General features: G+C 49.6%; 9 protein-coding genes across 9 annotated transcripts; 2 read left to right on the top strand and 7 right to left on the bottom strand.

Annotated features, from left to right (window-relative positions):
- Nucleotides 1-167: 167 nt before the first annotated feature.
- An04g01340 (uncharacterized protein) lies at nt 168-2441 on the bottom strand (the record flags this gene model as incomplete). Its single annotated transcript, XM_001401462.3, has 9 exons — nt 168-210; nt 278-382; nt 441-1699; nt 1762-1910; nt 1980-2015; nt 2069-2095; nt 2161-2186; nt 2244-2294; nt 2416-2441. The coding sequence occupies 9 exons, from the start codon at nt 2439-2441 to the stop codon at nt 168-170; spliced, it is 1722 nt and encodes a 573-aa protein (XP_001401499.1).
- A 1032-nt stretch (nt 2442-3473) lies between these two features.
- An04g01350 (uncharacterized protein) lies at nt 3474-4202 on the bottom strand (the record flags this gene model as incomplete). The annotated part of the gene is made up of 3 exons (XM_059747315.1): nt 3474-3727; nt 3842-3865; nt 3929-4202. The coding sequence occupies 3 exons, from the start codon at nt 4200-4202 to the stop codon at nt 3474-3476; spliced, it is 552 nt and encodes a 183-aa protein (XP_059605246.1).
- Nucleotides 4203-5199: 997 nt separating this feature from the next.
- Nucleotides 5200-7057, bottom strand: An04g01360 (uncharacterized protein; the record flags this gene model as incomplete). The annotated part of the gene is made up of 4 exons (XM_059747316.1): nt 5200-5298; nt 5359-5451; nt 5499-6763; nt 6865-7057. The coding sequence occupies 4 exons, from the start codon at nt 7055-7057 to the stop codon at nt 5200-5202; spliced, it is 1650 nt and encodes a 549-aa protein (XP_059605247.1).
- A 456-nt stretch (nt 7058-7513) lies between these two features.
- An04g01370 (uncharacterized protein) lies at nt 7514-9380 on the top strand (the record flags this gene model as incomplete). The annotated part of the gene is made up of 5 exons (XM_001401465.3): nt 7514-8047; nt 8125-8161; nt 8244-9115; nt 9186-9222; nt 9313-9380. The coding sequence occupies 5 exons, from the start codon at nt 7514-7516 to the stop codon at nt 9378-9380; spliced, it is 1548 nt and encodes a 515-aa protein (XP_001401502.3).
- Nucleotides 9381-9554: 174 nt separating this feature from the next.
- On the bottom strand, nt 9555-12303 carry An04g01380 (uncharacterized protein; the record flags this gene model as incomplete). The annotated part of the gene is made up of 7 exons (XM_001401466.1): nt 9555-9829; nt 9891-11314; nt 11373-11424; nt 11482-11636; nt 11702-11936; nt 12007-12172; nt 12262-12303. 7 exons carry the CDS (start codon nt 12301-12303, stop codon nt 9555-9557), a joined length of 2349 nt encoding a protein of 782 aa, XP_001401503.1.
- A 987-nt stretch (nt 12304-13290) lies between these two features.
- Nucleotides 13291-15021, bottom strand: An04g01390 (uncharacterized protein; the record flags this gene model as incomplete). The annotated part of the gene is made up of 6 exons (XM_059747318.1): nt 13291-13340; nt 13395-13753; nt 13803-14007; nt 14056-14067; nt 14125-14284; nt 14341-15021. 6 exons carry the CDS (start codon nt 15019-15021, stop codon nt 13291-13293), a joined length of 1467 nt encoding a protein of 488 aa, XP_059605248.1.
- A 938-nt stretch (nt 15022-15959) lies between these two features.
- Nucleotides 15960-17537, top strand: An04g01400 (uncharacterized protein; the record flags this gene model as incomplete). The annotated part of the gene is made up of 4 exons (XM_059747319.1): nt 15960-16098; nt 16379-16530; nt 16567-16893; nt 16944-17537. 4 exons carry the CDS (start codon nt 15960-15962, stop codon nt 17535-17537), a joined length of 1212 nt encoding a protein of 403 aa, XP_059605249.1.
- A 665-nt stretch (nt 17538-18202) lies between these two features.
- On the bottom strand, nt 18203-19080 carry An04g01410 (uncharacterized protein; the record flags this gene model as incomplete). Its single annotated transcript, XM_001401469.1, has 4 exons — nt 18203-18472; nt 18524-18719; nt 18774-18930; nt 19026-19080. 4 exons carry the CDS (start codon nt 19078-19080, stop codon nt 18203-18205), a joined length of 678 nt encoding a protein of 225 aa, XP_001401506.1.
- Nucleotides 19081-19938: 858 nt separating this feature from the next.
- An04g01420 (uncharacterized protein) lies at nt 19939-21724 on the bottom strand (the record flags this gene model as incomplete). Its single annotated transcript, XM_059747320.1, has 6 exons — nt 19939-19996; nt 20174-20364; nt 20420-20910; nt 20967-21144; nt 21220-21449; nt 21601-21724. The coding sequence occupies 6 exons, from the start codon at nt 21722-21724 to the stop codon at nt 19939-19941; spliced, it is 1272 nt and encodes a 423-aa protein (XP_059605250.1).
- Nucleotides 21725-21907: the final 183 nt, after the last annotated feature.

Consider the following 21907-nt stretch of genomic DNA (forward strand, 5'->3'; position numbering starts at 1 on the left):
TAGATGAAGAAAAGGAAATATCAATACGCGGTGATCCCGACGCATCTAACTGAAATTCGCTTTTTTTTCGCGTCCCAATGAGTATCCCTGGTAAATCATCTATACATGTTTCTATACCCAAACTCTCCGCAAGAAGTTAAGACACGCAATATTCATTACCCAGACATTTAAACGGCGTTTTCATACTTGGCGTTGTGAGTCGCAATAGCTCTGGAAAAAAAGGTCAAACATATCAGCTGTCTGTTTTCTTCTGCGTTCTGATGCATCATATGCTTACCTGCCACTCGGGTCGGTCTGCTTCGACCAGGTCGGTACCCAACGCTCAACAGTGCCGGCACAAGAAGCTGGGAAAAGTTCGTCGAACATCGTGCGGTACCAGTAGCTAATCGAATGTCAGTCCTTGTCTTCAACCATACAATGATACAGAACTCTAAACATACGCTTCCTTGGTGTCGGGGATATCGCTACCCCACTCGGGCTTGGGGTTCTTCATCATCTCGTCGGTGACGTGCGCCTCAGCCTGGTCCTTGAGGGCATCGATCCAGCTGTAGCCGACACCGTCACTGAACTGCTCCTTCTGGCGCCAGAGAATGTTGTCGGGCAGGTAGGGCTTGACGTCGGGCTCGTCGGTGGTGTCGAACGCCTTGCGCAGGATGTACTTCTCAATACGCTCCTTGGTGATCATCTTCTCGGCAGGGTCAACACCCATGCAAGTCTCAAGGAACTCCTTGTCCAGGAAAGGAACACGGGCTTCCAGACCCCAGGCAGAGGTGGACTTGTTGGCTCTCAGGCAATCCGCCAAGTGCAGGTTCTTGACACGGCGGACAGTCTCCTTGTGGAACTCCTCACGGTCGGGAGCAGCGTGGAAGTAAAGGTATCCACCGAAGATCTCATCACTACCCTCACCACTGAGAACCATCTTGACACCCATAGCCTTGATCTTGCGGCTGAGCAGGTACATGGGGGTGGAAGCACGGATGGTGGTGACATCGTAAGTCTCCAGGTGGTAGATGACGTCGGAGAGGGCGTTGAGACCATCCTCAACGGTGAAAGTGAAAGCATGGTGCTTGGTTCCGAGGAACTTGGCCACCTTGAGGGCCGCCTCGGTATCGGGGGCACCAGGCAGACCAATCGAGAAGGAGTGCAGCTGCTGGAAGGTGGTGACGGTGGACAGATCGTTGGAGTCGTCAATGCCGACCAACTCGTTCAGCTCAGCACCCTGGGCCTGAGCAGCCCTGGCGGCCTCCTGCATACGCAGAGTTTCCCGCTGAGCGATGGAGGCGACCAAGCTGGAATCGAGACCACCGGAAAGCAAGACACCATAGGGGACCTCAGCCATCAGACGCTTGCGAACAGACTTCTCGAGGGAAGCGCGGATGACCTTGTAGTCGACAGGGGCGGAGGGAACGTTGGCGGGATCCCACCAGGTAGGCTGGAAGTAGCGGGTGAAAGAGCCGGTCTTGGAGTCGAAGATGTGGCCGGGAGGGAAAGCCTCGATCTTGTCGCAAACCGGGTGGAGAGACTTCAGCTCGGAAGCGAAGTAGACGGCTCCGGGGGTCTCAGAGGACCAGCCAATGTAGAAGCTGGTGATACCGATGGGATCACGAGCGGCGACAACCTTGTCCTGGTTCTTGTCATAGAGAACCCAGGAGAACATGCCATCCAGGTGCTTGGGAGCATCGAGTCCGTGTTCCATGTACTAAAACCATCAGCAACCCTATACAGATACACGCCATGCCATCAAGGATCCTTTGCACATACCAAGGGAATGACGACCTCACAGTCGGAATGCGTCTTGAACTGATACTTGGTCTTCAGTCCCTTCCGGAGGATACGGTGGTTATAGATCTCGCCGTTGACGGCCAAGGCAAGGGAGCCATCGTCGTTGACAAGGGGCTGGGCACCGGAGTCTGAAAGGGAACCAAATTAGCACGGGTTTCTAAGAAAAAAAAGCTGCGGCAGGGTAAAACATCACATACCAACACCGACGATACACAGTCGCTCGTGCGCGAGGACTGCCAGACAGTTAGTCGCCACCTTCTTCCAGCCACGAAGCTGCTCAACTCACTGGTCTTGTCAGACATCCAGCTTCCACCTAAACACAAGTCAGAAAAAAGGTCCTCCACCAGCATGCCGGCCAAAAAGAGCATTATGACTCACTCCAATCGGGACCACGGTGGCGCAAACTGTTCAACGGCAATCAGCACCAAATTCACCACCAAAAGAGAAGGGATTATACTTACGCCTTGGCCATGCGCAGGGCCGTAAGCTTGAATTTTTGCACATCGGGGTGACTATGGCAGTTCAGATCAGAGGGTGTGACTCAAATGGAGAGCGATTTTGGCGCGGGGCCCGCAGAAAGGTCAAAGAGAGAGAGAGAGGGGAGAGAAAAGATTCCAAAACTAGCCCACATACTGATGACACGCGAAGATACCACACATGCTGACTACGATCAATTGACCAACCGACTCAAGTAGACAGCAAAAGGGAAAGAAAAGGAAGCAATTGACTAATCGAAGATAGGAGACCAAGGGGAAGAGAGAGAGATGAAGCGGGAAATCTTAAATATGGATTGGAAAAGCGACACCCGTTCGCGGCGGCGGGGCGGAACCCGAGGGGCGATTTCGGCCACAAATCTCAGTGACTCACTTCCGATAAGATAGCCGCGAAACTCGTACACAGAAACTGAATTTCTGCAACGGTTACTTTCTTTCTATGTCATCCTTATTGGTTGTGCCCTGACAGGTTGGGTCTGGTCTCTGGTCCCAACGTTCAACTGTTGTCCATTTTCCCTTCACAGCCTGCACATCCCCCACATTTTCTACTAAAAGTACTTTCTCCAGATTTTTGATCTTTCTGGAACTTGTTTTACTTTTACGCACTAAGGATGACAGATTGGAGACACTTTGAGTTGGAGTCGATTAGAGAGGACCCTTCCCCCCACCCAGGGGGCACAAGCCGTCTTTCTATGGTATGATCATCCGAAAATCGGTCACCAACATGCACCCCCTATGGTAGACGTAGAAGTGTGCGAGCATCCCAAGAGAAAGAAGAGACATAAGCTAGATAAATCGCATTAGAGTGTCAAACGCCGTCCCGAACCGCCCAGTTTTGTCAGTTCTATGTACGCCACGCTGCTCGCTAAGAAGAAACCCGAGTATTCGACACCCTCCAAGACAGGAATTAGTGAAGACACACCTGCGCCAATGCGACATTTCGAAACCCGTTTGACAGGAATGGCGCGCTCAGCATTATCGTGAAATCCCGGGTGGGTGTACTTGCGCTCTCCCTCTTGGAAGGCTTCCCGTCCTTCTACCCCACGTGGGAACAGCTGGTCTAAGACTATCAAGCCGCCATATCCGCCGTGAAATTCGCAGACATGGGATGAGATCGGGGGCCGAATTAAACACACGACGAGCGGGAGAGTAGCTTCATGGTAAGATAACAACTTGTCATGCCGTCGTTGAGCGGTATTAAAGGGCCGGGTTCTCCCTCACGACTTGTCTAACTCGCTTCTCATACGCTGGCCGATCCTTCTTGAACAAGTTGTAGGCTTCAGCCTGAGCTGGTGACTCAGGGTTGGGGTCGTCTAGCAGGTCCTGAATACCAAGAAGGATCTGCTTGATCGTGATTGCGGGCTTCCATGCCTCCTCCTCGTTCAAGATCGAAAGACACACAGTGCCGGATGGATAGACGTTGGGGTGGAAAAGCGGAGGCACGAATTTGCCTGTTGAATGTGGATGATCTGGTTAGCTTACTGTGCGAGAAGTGCCACAGGGGGGAAAACCAAATAGCGCAGAAGGGTGGCGTTGGGAATAGTACGGCAGAGAGGGGAACCTACACTTCGGCGGCTTAGTGGGGTATTCTGCGATAGAACGCGGGTTAGCAGGTTTGTCGCATAAAGCACCCGTCGATAGACTTCACTCACCATCGGGGAAAGTAACGTCAAGCTTGAAAAGCCCGCCTTCCCAGAGGGTTTGCGCCTTTCCGGGGATACCACACTCCCATCGTTTGAGGTCAAGTGTTCCTTGAGGAGTCCGATGCGGCTTTGCATAGAAGCCAAAAGGGTGGTCTCGGCGCCACTGCTTTCTGTAGATAGTCGCGTTTGGGGTTAGTTTGAGGAATGACACGCCATAAGAGGCATATGCAACGTTGTCAGCCACATACCTCTCCTCCGTCAGACGATTCTGGCAAAGCGACATTTTGGGATGCGGTTTCGGAGTACGTAGGTGGGCTGGAACCGAAGAAGGCTGGGTTGACGGCGAGAGGGTTGAGAAGGTTGGGAGGGAGAGGGGAAGAGGAGAAGGTAGTGAGGCGGGGAGAACAAGGTCTGAGGTATTTAAAGGATAGTGAGGTAGGCAAATTAAGGTCGGCCGTGAATGCGCAGACGAAGTAACACTGTCTTGGGCGTGCAGCTGCTCATCGCTGGGTTTGATGCCCCACAGCCAATCAGTCCCCGGCGGCGCTGCAGGTTATCGCTGTCACATGACCTCATAGATCCGCATCGAACTACGTACTTGGGTCGATATGTCCATCAGCCCGTCTTCGATTTACTAAATTCCTTTGCCTTGGGTTACAGGACCAATGGAATCTTCCATGTGTCCTTGCATTGTACATTGTAGTTTATTGGGTAGACACAGCTTACATGCAGTAAATAGTTCAGAAGATCGCCGTGAGCCAGCTCAAAGCACATAGTAGAAGATACCAATGCCCCAACGAGGGAACTTTACTGGCACTAAGTGACAGCTATTTTAGACTCTCCAACCACGACGGCAACTTCCTCACCTTTATTGCGTAGCTGCGTTATGGTAACGGCGAATATTTTTTGTCAAGGTGAATAAATCATCTCGTACAACTTGCGTTGAGGTTGTGAATTTAGACCACAATCACTGTGCAAGGAGCCGTCCGAACCCATTTCTGGGAGCCAGTCTAATTCACGCTTGATGCTACATGACTTCAAAGTAGTATAGATACCCATAGGATAAACCATGCTACCTGGTTCTTAAGCACTAATGGTAATACAAACAGTGACCTGGTTAATAAGTGGGAGTTGTTGGAAGGTATCCATTCTCATAGTAGTCTTGTTGTGGCACTCCAGACGAACATGCTAGATATGGATAGATGTGAGACAAATGTCTCTCGCTTGTATTCTTCAGTTCAAAACTTGTGAGGTATCATATACAGAGTTCCTTCCCGCTATTAGCTATCGTATATCCCCTGTTCGAAAGTATGTACATCGTAGAACCGGGCAGTGATAGCATTTCCACTGAAGATCCGACCCTCAAGAGCGTTGACAGCCTATGCATAGTTCTTAGCCGGATCCTTGAAATGGGCATGGGACATGGATGCAGCACTTACACGTAGAGCCGAGAGCTGATTGGTAAACTTGACAAAAACTGGCACTGGAGGTGCCGAGTCGCGGGGTATGAAGACACGTTCAACACGACCGTACTGTACCGCATTAGTTTATGCCATGTAGTGAGTAAACATCCACCTACCTTCTCAGAACACTCTTCGCCAATTTCTTGCATGAGACCACCGCCCTCGCCGTCCCCAGCCAACTCAGCATCCAAGTCCATTCCATCAAGCATACCCTTCAATATAATGACTTCACTCATTGGACCAAACTTCCCCTCCTCTTCATTCTTTCTTGCGCCACCAATGATCTTGCCCCGACCAGCGGGCGTCGCAAAGCCTCCACCTTCAGAGTCGGGTCGTTTCTTCTGTTTCTCAACTTTGACTTGCAGTGGCTTGACAATGCCGGAGCCCGTGGCACCCAGGCCAGAGCCCTTGGTCCAGCCATACTTGGCCATGAGTCGCTCAGCAAACCCTTTCTGTCCTGGCCGCAGCGAGCGCTGGCCCTCATCTTCCGGTTCATCTTCCACTGGCTGTTCCTTTGCGAAGACTTCTTCAAGTTCCGCCTCTGACGCAGGTATGTCCTCGGGTGGAGGAGGTAGCGTGTAGCGAACCGGTGCGCGGGATATAGTTGCGGAAGCTGGTTGTAGGGATTCTAGGGGCCTGGGTGGTGGTGGTGGCGCAGCAGGAGCTGCTGTAGGCTGGTTGCCCATCGACATTTGGAGGCGCCGTAAGTAAGCATCTTCGCCTGTAGGGTCATCCGGAACTTGTGCGGGCGGCTCATCGGTCGGGGGTGGCGGCGGAGGAGCATCCGACATTGAAATATCGCCTGGGGTTTCGCTTGTTCGTTCTGGAGGTGATTCGATGGGTGGCCTGGGCGGCATATCGTTGAGATTGGGAGGCGGTGCGAAGCTGCTCGGAGGAGCAAATTTACCTAGAACGTTTTTTGAGCAAATAGACATCTCGCTCTTGAGAATATATAGCTTACGGTTCATGGGTCGTGCATAATCATCGTCACTTTGCGAGTCCCTGCTGGGCGATCTGGCCATGCGGTGTGCGTAAAGACGGTCTTTCCACTCCCTCACCTCAGCTATTTGTTCGTCACTGTGCTTGTACTCTTCGTAGTTGTTCGGTCGCGACGGGTCATAGATGTCGTCCCAGTTTTGTATGAACTCCTGCGCCTCGCGATTCTTCTTGCGCTTCTTGCGCCCACCTCGTTGCCTCTTCGGACCGGCATAGAATCCATTGACATCGTCATCCTCGGTGGCTGCCCAATCTGCGAGAGTAGTCTTGACAGGGGCTGCTGCCGGAGCCGCTGGTGCAGCAGCAGCCTTTGGTAACGTCGGCTTCGGTTTCGGTTTCTGAGCTGCTAGCTGGGGCCTCTTGGTAGGCTGAAATCTGAGAGAAGCTGGAAACCACCGACGAGAGCAACCGGGCGGACAAGTGAGCAATCAGATCGTTCAAATATAGATAACATGGCTCAGTTAACAGAAGAGGGTATGAGTCTACCAGCACTGAGCTGCTGCTTTTTGGCAGCGGATTCATCGGACTGAGAGTCATTATTCTCGGTAGTACTACTCTGCTTGAAGACGACCGGGGCGCGAGCGATCGTTCCGGGAGAGTTATCGGCAGAGGGATCTAGCAGATTGGCGTAGAGTGACAAGGTGCCCCCTGGCTTTGCGGGGGTGGAATCAGAAGCCATTTCTGATATGAAATGAAAGTAGAACAAGATCCAACAAGGGACAGTTCAAGCGACAGTTTCCCAGTGTGCAATCAATCACTCATCCAAGCAATGTGAACGGGGCCGATAGAATGAGGAGAGGTTTGTCTAGTTTACATAGTTTGTCTGGTTTACATCATGTGGTGGTGACTAACCCGAATCAGCTGTCCCAAACAGGAATCAACGGGGAAGCGGAGCCCAAAGAGGAGATCCCGAGGCCGCATTGAGGAGGCAGGCGAAAGGGGACCCCTATCCCTTGAGCAAAATCCCCAGAAGAGTGGTCTTCGTGTTGTGGTGAATACTTTCTCGGATTCCGATTCTACATCTCACAAGAGTCATAAGCAATTGAGCTTCATCAATACTATTGATTCAATTCCGATCAGCATCCCTGCCAAGCCAAGACCCTAAGCGTTACTATCCTGCAGCATACTAGCGACGATGGCGACCTTGGCCCGGTCATTTTCCTCCGATAGTGCTGACCTTGCTGTCCTAGTCCCCAATAAACCCACTCCGCTGTCGATCTCCTATCAGCAGCTACACAACCATATCGCCGATTTCCAGGCTAAGCTAGCTCGACTGGGTGTCACTCATGGCGCTGCGGTATCGCTGGCTCTGATTAACTCCTATGAGTTCATAGTCGCCTTTCTTGCCGCCTCCTGGCAGCGGGCCATCGCCGCGCCCTTGAATCCGGCCTATAAGCAAGAGGAATTTGAATTCTACATCGACGATCTGAGCTCCACTCTGCTTTTAATTCCGAAGGGGTCATACATAAAGGATGGACCAGCCGTTCGCGCGGGCAGGAAGTACCAGGCTGCTATCGCGGAGTGCTACTGGAACGGTTCCGAGATCGTTCTAGACGTCAAGGAACATGGAAAACTGGCCGGCAATGGGGGCGCAGATATTCAGGAAGCTCAGCCCGATGACATTGCCCTCGTTCTACATACCAGTGGGACGACTGGCAGGCCCAAAGCTGTATGCTCGATCGACTATCCCACATCCTATTGGATACCTCATATCACTAACATTCCGATCTACTACTTGCCATGCAGGTCCCACTCACCCACAAGAACTTGACAACTACAATGAGTAAGTAGCAGTACAATTTCACATAGACACACTCAGAAGCAACAGTAAACAGTCGCTGAACAGATCCACTAACATACTACAGGGAACATCCAAGCAACATACAACCTCACCCCAGCAGACCGGACATACCTCGTAATGCCACTTTTCCACGTCCACGGTCTCCTCGCAGCATTCCTAGCCCCTCTATACTCCGGAGGCTCCGTAATAGTCCCTCCCAGATTTTCCGCAACAGATTTCTGGACCGACTTCACCACTCACAAAGCAAACTGGTACACGGCAGTACCAACCATCCACCAAATCCTCCTCAAAACACCTCTCCCCAACCCGGTTCCTCCAATTCGCTTCATCCGCTCATGTTCTTCACCCCTCTCCCCCAAAACCTTTCAAGACCTAGAAAAGGCCTTTAACGCCCCCGTCCTCGAAGCCTACGCCATGACCGAAGCCGCCCACCAAATGACCAGCAACCCTCTTCCCCCAGGAAAGCGCCAACCCGGCAGCGTAGGTCTAGGCCAAGGCGTGGAAGTAAGAATCCTCGACAACAACGGCAACGAAGTGCCGCAAGGTCAAGAAGCCGAGATTTGCGTCCGAGGCGACAATGTAACAAAGGGCTACCTGAACAACCCGTCCGCGAATGCATCATCCTTCACTGGGGACGGGTTCTTCCGCACAGGCGATCAGGGCAAGAAAGATGCCGATGGCTACGTTATCATCACGGGCCGTATCAAGGAACTTATCAATAAGGGAGGTGAGAAGATCAGTCCGATCGAATTGGATAATACGCTTTTGCATCATCCGAAGGTGGCGGAGGCTGTGTGCTTCGCTATTCCGGATGAGGGCCACTATGGGGAGGATATCGGGGCTGCGGTGGTGCTTAAGAGTCATGGTGCCGCTACTGAAGAGGAATTGAAGGCGTGGGTGGAGTCAAAGTTGGCTAAGTTCAAGACGCCCAAGAAGGTGAGTTGCCTCTTCATTGTTGTTGCTTTGATGAGAGATGGGTCACTGACTGATCTCAAATAACAAACAGGTGTGGCTGGTCCCGCAGATTCCCAAGACGGCGACTGGTAAGATTCAACGACGGAAAGTGGCAGAGGCGATGCTCAAGGTTAAAGCGAAGCTGTAAGAATGTGGTTTGTAGCTTTTTATCTAGATAGAATGTCTTTCATACTATGAGAAGTCTGAGTCCCGTTTAAAACCTATGTGGAAAATGTTACTTGTGTGATATTTCATTGCTACCGAAACAAGTAGTGAAGTATAAACCCGTAAGCAAACCCGCTTAATCCTACAATATGCGGTCTTTTGACATTTAGTTATTATCTAAGTAGTAGTACTAAGTATAATATGATCAAACAGTAAATAGCACAACAACCTGATTTTCACCGATTAATCATTAGAGTCATCGAAAAGGCTTATTGCTCGATGGCGACGCGTATCTAGAGCTCTCAAGACCGCCCAGGACGGACGAAGGCTTGGCCTTTGGGGCGTGGACAGACTGCTGCAGAGCAGCTGAAGGTTTGGGGGCCGGCTTGGGGATATTTCCTGATGCAAGTCGTGGAGCAACTGGTCCGGGGGTCTCCTCTTTGCCAAATCCTTCCCTGACTGGTGTCTTGATGGTCAACTTGCGTGAGATTTTCGGTGGGATCGAGAACTTGAAACGGGGTTCAGTGACCTCTGGAGTGGAAGTTAGTATCGGACATGAAAGTTATATAGAGGAATCACAGGTGATACTTACCATTGGCCGGTGGCTGCTTTGCCGCCAGCGGCTCGGTTCCAGAGGATATGGTCTCTCTACGCCTGCCTGGCAGCAGGTGGTCCCCAATTATGTGTCCCTCTGGCATGCTAACTCGGCGGTGTGGGCAGGGCGTTTCAGGCACGCATGTTGCATTTGAATCGCTTGAGAAACTATTCGACTGGGCGCGGAAGGGCGTCTTTGGGACAAATGGCGGCGCGGTTACGTTCAGTCGGCTCGAAGGGCTTGGACTCGCCATTGCTAGTCTGGCATTTTCCACGGATGTAGGCATGATCATTTCACCGACGCTGGGTGTTGCTTGTGTGTCTGGTTCGACTATTGTCTCAGCTTTGTTAGGGGTGAAGTTGTCCATGGATACATTCTGTATACCTAGACCACTGATAGTCGATTGAGGTTGTTCATCTGGCTCAGCTGCCGCTTCAAGAGTTTCAAGGACCGGCTTTCCAAGGAAAGGGTCTCCTTGTGTTTGAGTTCTTTTACCTGTGGAGTCATAAGCGCCGTGCAACTTCCCTTCGAGCGCTGTCTTGCATTGCTTCAGGCTTTCACGGTGCTCACCCGAAAGAGAGGTCGATTGCAAAAGCTCGCACAGCATATTGATCTGTCGATGCAGATCTTCGCTGGCTTCAGCTTTATCATACTGTTTCGTAGGCATGAGATCATGCACATTGGTGGATGCTTCTCTTTTGTCAGAAGACATGTCGAAGTCAACTCTTCTTCTAGTAGGAAACTTGGGGTGGATGTCCTGTTTAAAGTCAAGGCCTCTTAGATCTTCAAGCGAAGGGGTTAGCACCTCCGTAGGAGCAGGACTTTGGCCATGGATGCTTTGCTCCGGTGGTGTATAGCTAAAGTCAAGCAGGATGGCTTCCTTGACATCAGTCGCTGCCTTCGGACTGGTATCTTTAATATCCGGTACGGGAGCTGCCGCTGTAGACAGGTCAGAGTTAACTTTTTCTTGTGTTCCAGTTTGACTTTCAGGTATTCCAGAAATAGATTGTCCGTCCTCAGTCGACCCCAAGCTCATAGATGCAGACCCTTGATCCTGACTGGTGGCATCAAGTACGGCTGAGGATGGCAAGACTGGAAGCGGTTCGTCCGCCTTGGTTGTACTCTCTTGCTGCACAGCTGTGCACCGAGGGGGAATTGCCGGTAGCTGAACTACTGGACGGGTAAAAGGCTTGGGAGGTTCCGCCATTTGGGGCTTCGGTTCCTGCTGCGTTTTCTGAACGGTAGGCCTATCCGTAGTATCCATTGGGCTTGAAGATTTTCGGCTGGCCTCAGATCTGCCGCCATCGCGAGAGATTTGGGAGGCAGGAGTAGGAGCAGCCGGCGTAGTTCTAGCGCTAACCAGACTGCGAGCGGCAGCAAGGAAACTCTGTGGCTGACTGAGCATGCTACTATAGTCAACCCTGTATCCAAATGTAAGGGTCAAATTGATCTCATTCGGGGGAGGCGATTGCAACATACTGTGACACGGGTCTTCTCGGTCTGGTCGTAGAAGACGTAGGCCTTCGCACAGCTAGAAGGATCCTGTTAGGCGACATGTATCTCATAAATGCGAATACCGATAGCTTACAAGACCGTCTATTTTGTGCTCTCATGGCTTCTTCCTTCCTTGAAGCGTTTCCTTCACGAGCCGTTCGGTAGAAGTCATTGTCATCAAGAGCTGCATCTCCATGGGACCGCTTCGGAGGCTGAGTAACATGGCCTCTGGGTGTAGGATTGGATGGCCTGCATATCACGTATATTTTAGCCAGGAATCTGTGATAGGTATAGAAAAAAGGTTTGAGACTCACGGTAAAGAGCTCTGCCTTGTTCCACGTCCTCGGGTGCCTATCACGCCGCCGCCACGACCGACCGGATGCAACGACCTGGTAGCCGGAGCAGAACCAGAGCGCCTTTGACTCCCTATGTATTTTTGCCCTCCACTTTCACGTATGATGGCGCTTAGCTGAAGTCGATGGCTTTGTCCATCCAGGAGGCTGTCGAGGTTCTCCAGGTCTTCGGTATCACCTATCGTCTTGTGGACATCTAGAGTATAGAAATTCAGCAAGATGAAACAGGCTTGATATTTGGGAGTTTCTTCTTTTCGATGACTTACTTGCCCAATCCTCAAGTCTCCCCTGGTTTACAGTGGCCATGCGTTGAGCAGCTGACCCAGGAACGTTTGTCATTCGTATTGCCTGTATGTCTTCCAACCTAGCCTTCTTGTGTCGCCTGTCATCTGCAGTTGAGATATACTCCCGTCGTGCGGTTCCAAGGTTTTCCTATACGGGCGAAAGTCTCGATTAGCCATGGAACCTACTCCGAAATGCGTGTGCGACGAAAGAGTATCCTGTTTTCTTGCACAACGTACCATCTGAAGCCTCTTGAGGCGATCTGAAGTATTGGGATCCATCTTCTCAGAGAGATGATGTTGCGTTTGTAGAAGCAAGTAGATGTTCAGATATCTGCTCAAGAATGAGTTGGGACGGAAAGTTCCATGAGTTCACTCAGGAAGGGAACGCGTCTTTTAAACGCGTTAGCTTTACCAGAGAGTGAAGTAGCTCGAGGGGAAATCTTGTTGACCGGGCATCACTAGCAGGCCGAAGTGAATGGCATTCTCAAGGTAGCAGAGGTAGTCAGGAAGGCGAGGGTGAGGATACGGTACGAGAATGTTTTTGTTCGGGAGGAATAGTAGAAAGAGTGTCGCCACTATACCAGTCAAAGCAGCATAGATACTCCGAATACTGGAAGGGGAATCACAATGCGGGGATAAAGCAATAACAGTAGGTATTGCAATTGAGTTTTGGGAGACGAATAAGGGGTTTGGCTGAAAGACAGGTGTAAAGGTTATGAAGACAAAACAAGTATGATGACAACTGGTGCTTTGAGCAGATATTTCAAAAGTCAGAACGATTAACAGAAGGAAGATACGAGAATCATATGAAGGCTAAGTGAAACAAACAATTCAGTGTTGTGGGTGAGTACATAGCTGCTGTACTAGGATGACTGCAAACGCAGCTTTGCAGCCACTTAAAGATAAGCACGGCTTGATTGGACATGTTTGAGACTTTTGAGTAAGTTTCAAATTGGAGCAATCGATCAGGTACTAGTCTTCGTATGCCAAGTGTATCGGTAGCCACTTTACTACAATCCCTATTCCGTCCCTAGTATTGCCTTCTGAAGCGTCGCGGGTGGCATAACACAGCTAACACAGTTCGATCGAAATAGAAACCGATCTCGGAACCTGAAAGTTATGGAAAGGAGGCAAGAAATGGTTGAAGAAACGTGATGGCGGCACGACAGTATGTACATTTTTATCGAGGCAGCCAGAAAGAAATAGAGTCTATCATATGGGAAGTGAACATGAATATGCTCGAAGACCGGATGGTAAGTTTTTACACTAAGCACTGCAGGTGCTTGCGCCGCCTTCGTCTATGGCAGCAGGTGGAACTTGTTAGCAAAGCCATTCCGGAGGCCATAAAATAGATTGGGTCTTGGACCTACTACTTATCATCTTCATCACAGCCTGTAACAGGCTGACTCCCATTACGGTTATGCCAAATACGATGCACACATATGAGGGAATCTTGGCTTTGTGCGACGCATTGCTCAGCTTGATATAGCAAAGAGGTGGAAAGATATAGGCCAGCGCAGCAGCGCTAGTCGCGCCAATCAGTTCGAACACTGCACCCAGGTCGCACGTTATCAAGGCCATAGCCATAGCGGACACGACCAATGCCGACGTGAATATCAAGTGTCGGTTCATGTTGAAAGGCTCGTCAGGAAAGTAGTAAGTTGTCATTACCGATCGACATACAAATGCTTCGAGCGGCAAAGTAGTGAGCATGTTTAGGCCAAAGCATCTTCTTCGGGTCAGCTTGAAAATCCGCGAAACATGGGCCGTGATCTTACAGTCGTGCGATATTGACCAGGATATTGTCGGATGGGAAATTGTTTAGGACGTTTCCTTGAGTCTGCGATCCAAAGAAAAGGAAACCAAAAATACCCATAGCTAGACACATCAAGAGTGAGACACCGGTCGAGTAGTGGGTTACCCTTGCAAATCGGTCCATTGTCGGTTTCTTCAATGAACCGTAGATCAGAAGGCTATTGTGATCTTTGTATTTGTTAGCCTCAGGTCATGTAAAGGAACAATGCTACATACGGCATACGAATGCTGCAAACAGTCAGTACGGTTCTTTGATCGCATAGTCTACCAATGGCCAGAACATACCGAATGATATCACCCCAACAGCCTGGAAGAAGCCATCATTAACCAGGAGCAGGCTCTTCACTTCCCCGCGTGATTCTGGAGGTACGCGAAAACCCTGGGTTATCACAGCTACCACAATGACTATCATACTGATCAATGCGAAGGTAGACGCTTTTCCTAGCTACATTGAACAGTCAGCACTGTATAATTCAGCTTTGTGGATTACTGATACTGTACCTTAGCAATGTCTCGGTACAGAGACAGCGGATACGAAATACCAAGAACAAGAAGAACAATAATAGCGCGTCTGTCGGTTAAAAGCCAGAGGAACGACATATCTCGAAGGGAAGGAAATAAGGCACTCAAGACATGCGGTATGGTATCTCCAACGATAATACAGAACGCAATCATGCCGCCAAACGCAAACGCCCACTGCGCAACCGATATGGCGATGAGTCCACTCTTGCCAAAACAATGCTGCATTGTCGCCTGGAAAGAATCCGCACCGCTCAACTTTGAATTGACCACAATCAGACGGATTGTCCAATCCACGGCAATAGTGAGGACAACCAGGAGCGTTATTCCCATGAACATGCCAGCTTGTCGGAGGGCATAAGGCTGTCCTATTATCCCCGCTCCTATAATGCTATTGGCCATATTCATAAAGGCCATGCGCATCCCACTCCTCGGCCTCGCACTTTCTAGGTGTTCTTCAGGAAAGAATTCATCGGAAGTAGCCAGGGTCACACTCGGGGCCTCAATGTCTGTCAACAGAGGGACCATTTGCCTTGCTGACCGGTTGCGGTCCGCGCGGCCATAGTCCTCTTCCTCCAGCCATGAGTCTTCGGAGTCGCGACGACCATTGGGGTGGCCCTCGTCCTCGGTCTCGTCGTCAAGGTCGAAGCGAACTCGGTTCATCGTTCGAGGGGTGCGGCGCTGTCCTTCTGGTACCGGCTGTGATATGGAAGACTGGTGCGGCTGTCCGCGGGGAGTCGAGCTAGTCGGGACCGCATGGTTCACAAGCTCGAAGTCCTGTGTCGGCGACTCGGAGAGAAGTGACTGCGATTCTGGCCCATCGGGGCCTTTCTGGTCGGCCAAGAGAGCGCGCTGTCCTTCATCACTGGGCATCGCTGAATTGTGAAGCTCCTGAAACTAGGAATCCCTGATGCGGAGGATGCTTAGGGGCCAGGTAATCAATCCCCATGCACGTGATCTCCTTATCGATAAGCCGGCTAAAAATAAATGTCAATAGATCAGTCAATAACACCCAAATAGTTACTGCTTCGGGCAGCGATCGTACCTAGCATGTAAGCAACTGCAATGCTGGCAATTACGGTGCTTATATTTGTCTGTGGAATGGTTACTCAAGTCGCTGAAGTTGTATTGGTGATGCACAACTCCTTTTTTTCTTCTAGGAGTATATTCGCGATAAGCTTCACGCACTTCCGATCCCGCGCGCTTGTGACACAAGGTCAGTGGAGACTTTGAGTCTTCATGTTTGAGAGTAGTTCCTAGCTTACTACGGGATTTCTGGTCTTTGTTGATCTCTTTATTCTGTCGTAGTGCTAACATGCTTCGGCCATGAGACCATACACTCCACATAGTGAAGGTGAACAGAGCTAGAAATGCAGGGAATTGAGATCGGCGATGTCTATCCCGCGCGTCTCCACAGTCATAGATCCCGCCTCCCTTTCCTCTTTCGTCTACTACAAGCACTTCCTCAGTTAACCGGGGACCTGCTTCACAGGAAAATATGTCCATACTGACTACCCATTCTATAAAGCCGCGGGATGGCTTTGACACTTGTTCTTGGAGACGACCGACTTAGTTCTCTTGATTCGATTATCGATCTCAATATGCATGCTTCAGCTCAGGTACTAATCCCCAAAGACACCGGCTTAACGGATGCAACCTGTATCAAGAGGCTGCTTGAATCGCAAGATCTATGGGTGTCCCATGCCCCCGAACTCAAACTCTACATCTCGATCAGTGTCGGTGCGTCGATGGCCCTTTCGGCCTCGTCTTTCAGTTCGCAGATCGGGGAGATGCTGTGTAGTCCCAAGGTATTCTCTGGGTCAGCCTATGAGCTAACTCACCATTTGAAAGGAGCTAACAATTGGCTTCCTTATCAAGCTCTGGTCAGATCTTGGCCTTGTCGCTCTATTCAAAAGTTGTAATCACTTCCACTACAGCGATTTGACTTCTTTCGAGCTCATTATCGGGATAAGAAGGGACCTAAAACAGTCATCGAAGACGAAATCTGCACGAAAGACAGCTTTGTTCGATCACCTCGACGATGTCCAGACTCCAGTCCACATTCAGACTGTTAATTTGTCTACAGTCAACGCATTCATGTCCTTCACTTCCAAAACCGAAAGCGCACAGCTATATATACTAGATACAGACTCTTTGACAAAACCGAATTTGGTAGGAGACTATTACTACAAGAACTATATACTAAAGCACACACAAGACACCATATTCTTTGGTCCCCAACAAAGCGTATATAAAGAAAGCTCCGAAGACACTCAAGTCACATCCTTCGTCGACGAGCTAGAAGAGTTGCATGAAAGTGAACAAGTCTCCTCGCTTCTCACCCCTCAAGAAGGATTCTTCGAGAGAGCTTCTCCAGCTGGGCAGCATGAACAGCTATACGATCTCTTCAAGGTCGGCCTCGAATCGCTTCTATTCGGACGCACTTCATCAACCAACCATAGCGATCTCCAAAATAAGACCCTGCAGCCTCTTTCACAAATTGCACCTTCAGTCTTCAGCCCGAACTACCACAAGGTAAGCTCATCACTACCACTGAAGGAAATACCAACTCACCCCTCCACCAGGAAATGAGTCAACGGTCACATCTAATTCCCTCAATAACGAAATCAATCTCATCCATACTCAAACTCCCCAACCATCAATCTCTGCAATCCAAACTAAGCAATCTAAATCATAATAGCACGCCCCGACCCTCTACAACAGAAACAGACACAAACAGTATTAGGAATAATATAAGTACAGCACTCTTCCGCATCGCCCAGAAACAACTCTACAAGCCACAAGCATCCCGAAATCTGCGCTTTCAGACCCCATCACCTAACATTCAATGCAAGGACCAGCCATCGCAAATCGGAGAAAGAGTTTCCAGAGATCTAATATATTCTTCCGATGGAGAAGAGGAACTTCTTCGGTTCAGTGAGCCCGATGAGGATAGTAGCTGCGCGATGTTATCTACTACTGCTGCTGCTGCACCTTCTTCATCATGCGGGTCACTGCCGTTTTCTCAAGATGATTGCGAAGATGAAAATGATGATATTATGTCCGATCGATTCAGTGGAAATGATATGGATCACACCCTGTTTTCGGATGATATGGCAAAATTTGAAGAATTTGGAGATGACAACGATGACGATGATATGCTCTGCGGTAGTTTTTGAGCGGTATATTTATCAGGATCTGTGTGTTGGAGGATGCATGTTACTTAGTAGTATATACAGCAGATACTATATCATTATTATACATTGCGGGGCTTTATGACGATACTACTAATAGTAGTACTTTTAACACTAACAAAAAATCACCCCTTTTTAAGTTTGGTAGGACGATTGTCTAAAATACATGTTAGCCATTACAATATGGCTTCTTGTCTTCCCGTGTCTTTCCCTTGACACGCACGCCCTGTTGAAGACTGTAAATCACCAATCTACTCCCGCAGTAAATAGTACACTAATGGCGGAGTGGCAACAAGCACCAGGCATCAGTCTATCTTAGACATTTGGGGGTATAAAATAAGCGAGTATAGCAAGAGTGAAAATCCTTCGACACAGCATTAAAGCTTCTTTAACACGATCCAGTCGTCGACAAATATTTTATGCTTTTCAGTGCAGGAAAGAAACAGTTAGGGAGTAGTCCTCATAGGAACGAGGTAGTGCGGGGTCCTGAAGTGATTATTCCTACTGTCCCTAAGCAAGGGACAGATGGCTGACAAATTCGCCACTAGGAGGATCGATTGCCAGGACGGAGGTCGTTTGACCAATGGAAAGTCGGAGGGTGGAGGTTTGGTTAAATCTATAATGTGACTCATGGAACCGCATGGATCTCTTTAAAGAGACGGAGGGACGTGGCAGTTAGTGAGTTCCTTATCTCTATCCTGTTCTCCCGATGGCATCTTGAAGAGCCCAGATGGCTGCCACGTCTTGACACCGGAAGACTGAGCAAGTTGATGAAGTTTGGATGGGTCAAATCCGTCGATGTAGTTTTCATCAAGTAATCTCGGTTTCGGAAAAGCATATCGAAGGTATTCTTCGATGACGTCGCATGAATCCCAGGCCTGAAGTTTTCGAAAACAGGCAACCACGCATCCAGTACGATGCTACAAGAGCAATTAGTTACGCGTTAACCATAAATAAGAACAAGTGCTTACCTTTCCCTTGTTGCAATGGACGAGAATAGGATGGTTGCTTTTATCAAGCAGAAGCTCAAGGATTCGACACATGACAGAGTCAGGTATCTTAACAGCAGGGTCCTTGTTTGCCTGAACCAAAATGCGGTGATGTGCAATGCCGTTCTCCTTGACGAACATCACATGGCTTGGAGGGTACGGTTCATCAACCAGTGTGCTAAGGCCTTGTTAGTTAAGTGTCATGGGTGTGCAATTCCGCAGAGACACGTACATTATGGTCTTCAGACCCAACTTCTTGAGTGCTGTAAGATTCCAGGGATAGGGAAAGGAAGAGCGATATATCCCTTTCACGACCTCTCCAAAATTAGCAGGTAGCTCTGACTGTACAGACTCAGACTCCACAGAGGAGGCTTTATGACGAGCTATATCTAGAATGTTGGTTAGCTATTGCAAGCGATAGACCATAATAAAGGGATCAGGAAGGCCCGGTATGTTTCACTGTTGTAGCGAAATAATCACTCACCATTGATACTCTTAAGAGAGCTGTTCGAACTTTTCTCGGTCAACGGACAGGCCATGCTGGGATCCTGATTATCTAGACACCCAGCGGCTGTATGACTCAACACCTCCGTAGAGAAGTAGCAAGACTCAAAGGTCTCACAACTTCGAATTTAAGAGAGAGGGGGAAGTAGTGGGGGGGTGCTATGAAGACCACCAGGAGCAAGAAGAACCAGCCTCGAGCTCAATAAACGGAAACAGCCTTGGGAAGAAAGGGATTATGCGCAAGAAGAAAGCTTGTGAGACACGAGTAAGGCTGACTCGCAAGCCTCAGACGGAAAAGATCCGACAAGGAGACATAATGACGATAATGGAAATCCGTCTGTTTGCGATGCTGAAATAAATTGAAGGGATTCTTCGACAGCCAACGCACAGCCTAGGGCCAGAGACAAGGTGCGAGTAGTATGGTGCTGGGGACAGGTATAGGCGGTGAGCTGATGTAAATGAAGGTCAATAGGAAGAGAGCTAGCTTCTGCCGTCAGACCTCACGCGAGCACAATGCTTAAGCAGGAACAGACACGTGCTGCGCACCTCCGGTGCAGCTCAAGTGAAGCAAGAAGGAACCCCTGCGAGCGTCTAGTGGCAGAGCAAAGCCAGATAGCTACTCACGTTGGTAACTCCCTGGATGCACCTACCAGAAAGGCTGACGACAGTTGTGCTTTTCGTTCTTCATGACAGAATAAACAGAGGGGGGTGGGAGATTGCAGTATAGAATTTGCGTTCAGCAGCAGTGACAAGGAGCAGAGTCTAGCCGTTGTGAGGACCATGGTTGGGGGCGACTGACTCAGCGTCTGGAAACGGGTCTGTGGCCGGGCGCGACTCCAAAAAGGCACCAACATAACATCATTAAAGGGATAATTTTCCATCATTATATCTATCTATAATAAACCTAGACAGTGAATATTCTTCAGCGGGTAGCCGGAAGTCATGGAGGGGCTATGCGAGGTTAGTGAAAGCTTTGTAACGGAGCACCAAAAGACTATTTCTAGATGTAGGATCATTATGCATCTTCCCCAAGTCCAAACATTTTGATCGAGTTATTCCAAGCACTAGAAATGAGACAAATTTAGCGACATATTCAGGCTATATCCGATGGTATGAGGAAATACTTACGCTTCGCAGACCTCTTCAACGGTCACTCCCTTGATCTGGGCGATGACGTAGGCGACATGGGCTATCGCGGCAGGCTCATTGCGACCCTTGACCATGAGACCCTTCTGCCACCTTTCCTTCTTGACGGCCTTTGGCAATTCCGGCGCACCCTTGAGGTATTTCGACGAGGCATGGGAAGGACGAATTTCGCACTAGAGTTCGGAGTCAGTAAATGTACTCATTTAGTGACAGAAAAGTGAGACATACCCAAGGGCCGTCTGTCTCGATCTGAAGTCTCTCCAGTGGGATGGCCTTCACCACTTCGAGGTTCTCCTCTGTCTTCAGACTGCAGCCGTTCACGCCGATGTCAAGTCCAAGAGCAACCATCCGCTCCATCTCTTCCAGGGTCCCTGTAAAACTATGCACAAGTCCTCTCTTAGGAAGCTTGGCAAGTCGCGGCCCCAACAATCTCTCGAAATCCTCACTAGCAGCACGAGAATGAAGGAAAAGAGGAAGTTGGATTTCCACAGCAAGATCCAACTGGGCTTCAAAGTACTTCAGCTGAGGTTCTTTCGCACTCAGGAACAAGCGATCATAATCCAGGCCGATTTCACCGAACGCGACAGCCTGTCCATTCTCCTTCGACTGCAATGCGAGCGTCCTGAGCTCGTCTAGCATTTTGGAAGGACCACCGGGGTATTCATCGAACATCTTCGCCTGACAAGGGTGGACACCAACAGTTGCATAGCAAAATCCAGCTGCAGAATAAAGTCAGACGGAAATCACTGCTGTTTGAGGGGAGATAACAACTTACGGTAGTCATGTGCAAGTTGAATCGCCCGCCGAGACTCCTTTAGGTCAGAGCCAGTCACCATGAATTTCTGGCACCCGATGTCCTTTGCACGTTGTACAATGTCGTCCAGGTCATTGTCGTGAACCTGTTTGCCATGGTAGCTACCCGAGAAAACGGGATCACTCAGGTTGATTCCAATCTATAGTCTCTCCATTAGCTACTTAGGACAACAAACAGCGAGGGTTCCACAGGGCAACAGTGATTGTCCACCTACATCAACATATCTGATAGGTTTACTAGTGGTAGCAGTAGCAGTAGCAGTAGCAGTAGTCACAGGCTCAGAGTCACCCATTTTGATCGAGCCCTCAGCCAGGTATCCCTGACTATAACGAAGGGTAGTAGAAAAGCCTCTTTTGCTTAATACAGAACAATAAGAAGAATATGAAGCACGCTGGCGATGCAGCACCCGACTAGTACCAGTACTAGAACCCAAAGTCACTAGATCTTAACATGAAGCAAATAAGTCAGTCAGTCGCCATCCGCATCAACCCTTCTTTCCCCGCTAGTACCCTCCACAAGTCAAAAAATTAGAAAGCAAGGAGAGGAACACCCCGCCCCCACAAAACCTATATAATCTGGGATCTCCGTAACATACCTAATAGTGAACTAGAACGACGATAACAACGACTCCCCAGCCAGATAGACTTATTACTATTGATGGTAGCAGCGGTCCCAAACTGATTCACGAGATACCCTACGCCAGTAGTAACCCGTTGCATCAGTATGCGTTTTTAGCTGGAGAAAAGTGTTTCCCTAGGTGCACACGCACACACGCACAAAGCCTTACAGCGGCAAGAGAGGAGGGGCAGTAGAAGTGGGACAGGGATAGAACAAAAATAGCTAGTTAAGTAAAAGTACCAATGCCTGACTGACTCACAGGATTGCGGTTGCGGTGCCTGAAA

This window comes from Aspergillus niger (assembly GCF_000002855.4).
Source record: "Aspergillus niger supercontig An04".
NCBI classification, from domain to species: Eukaryota; Fungi; Ascomycota; class Eurotiomycetes; order Eurotiales; family Aspergillaceae; genus Aspergillus; species Aspergillus niger.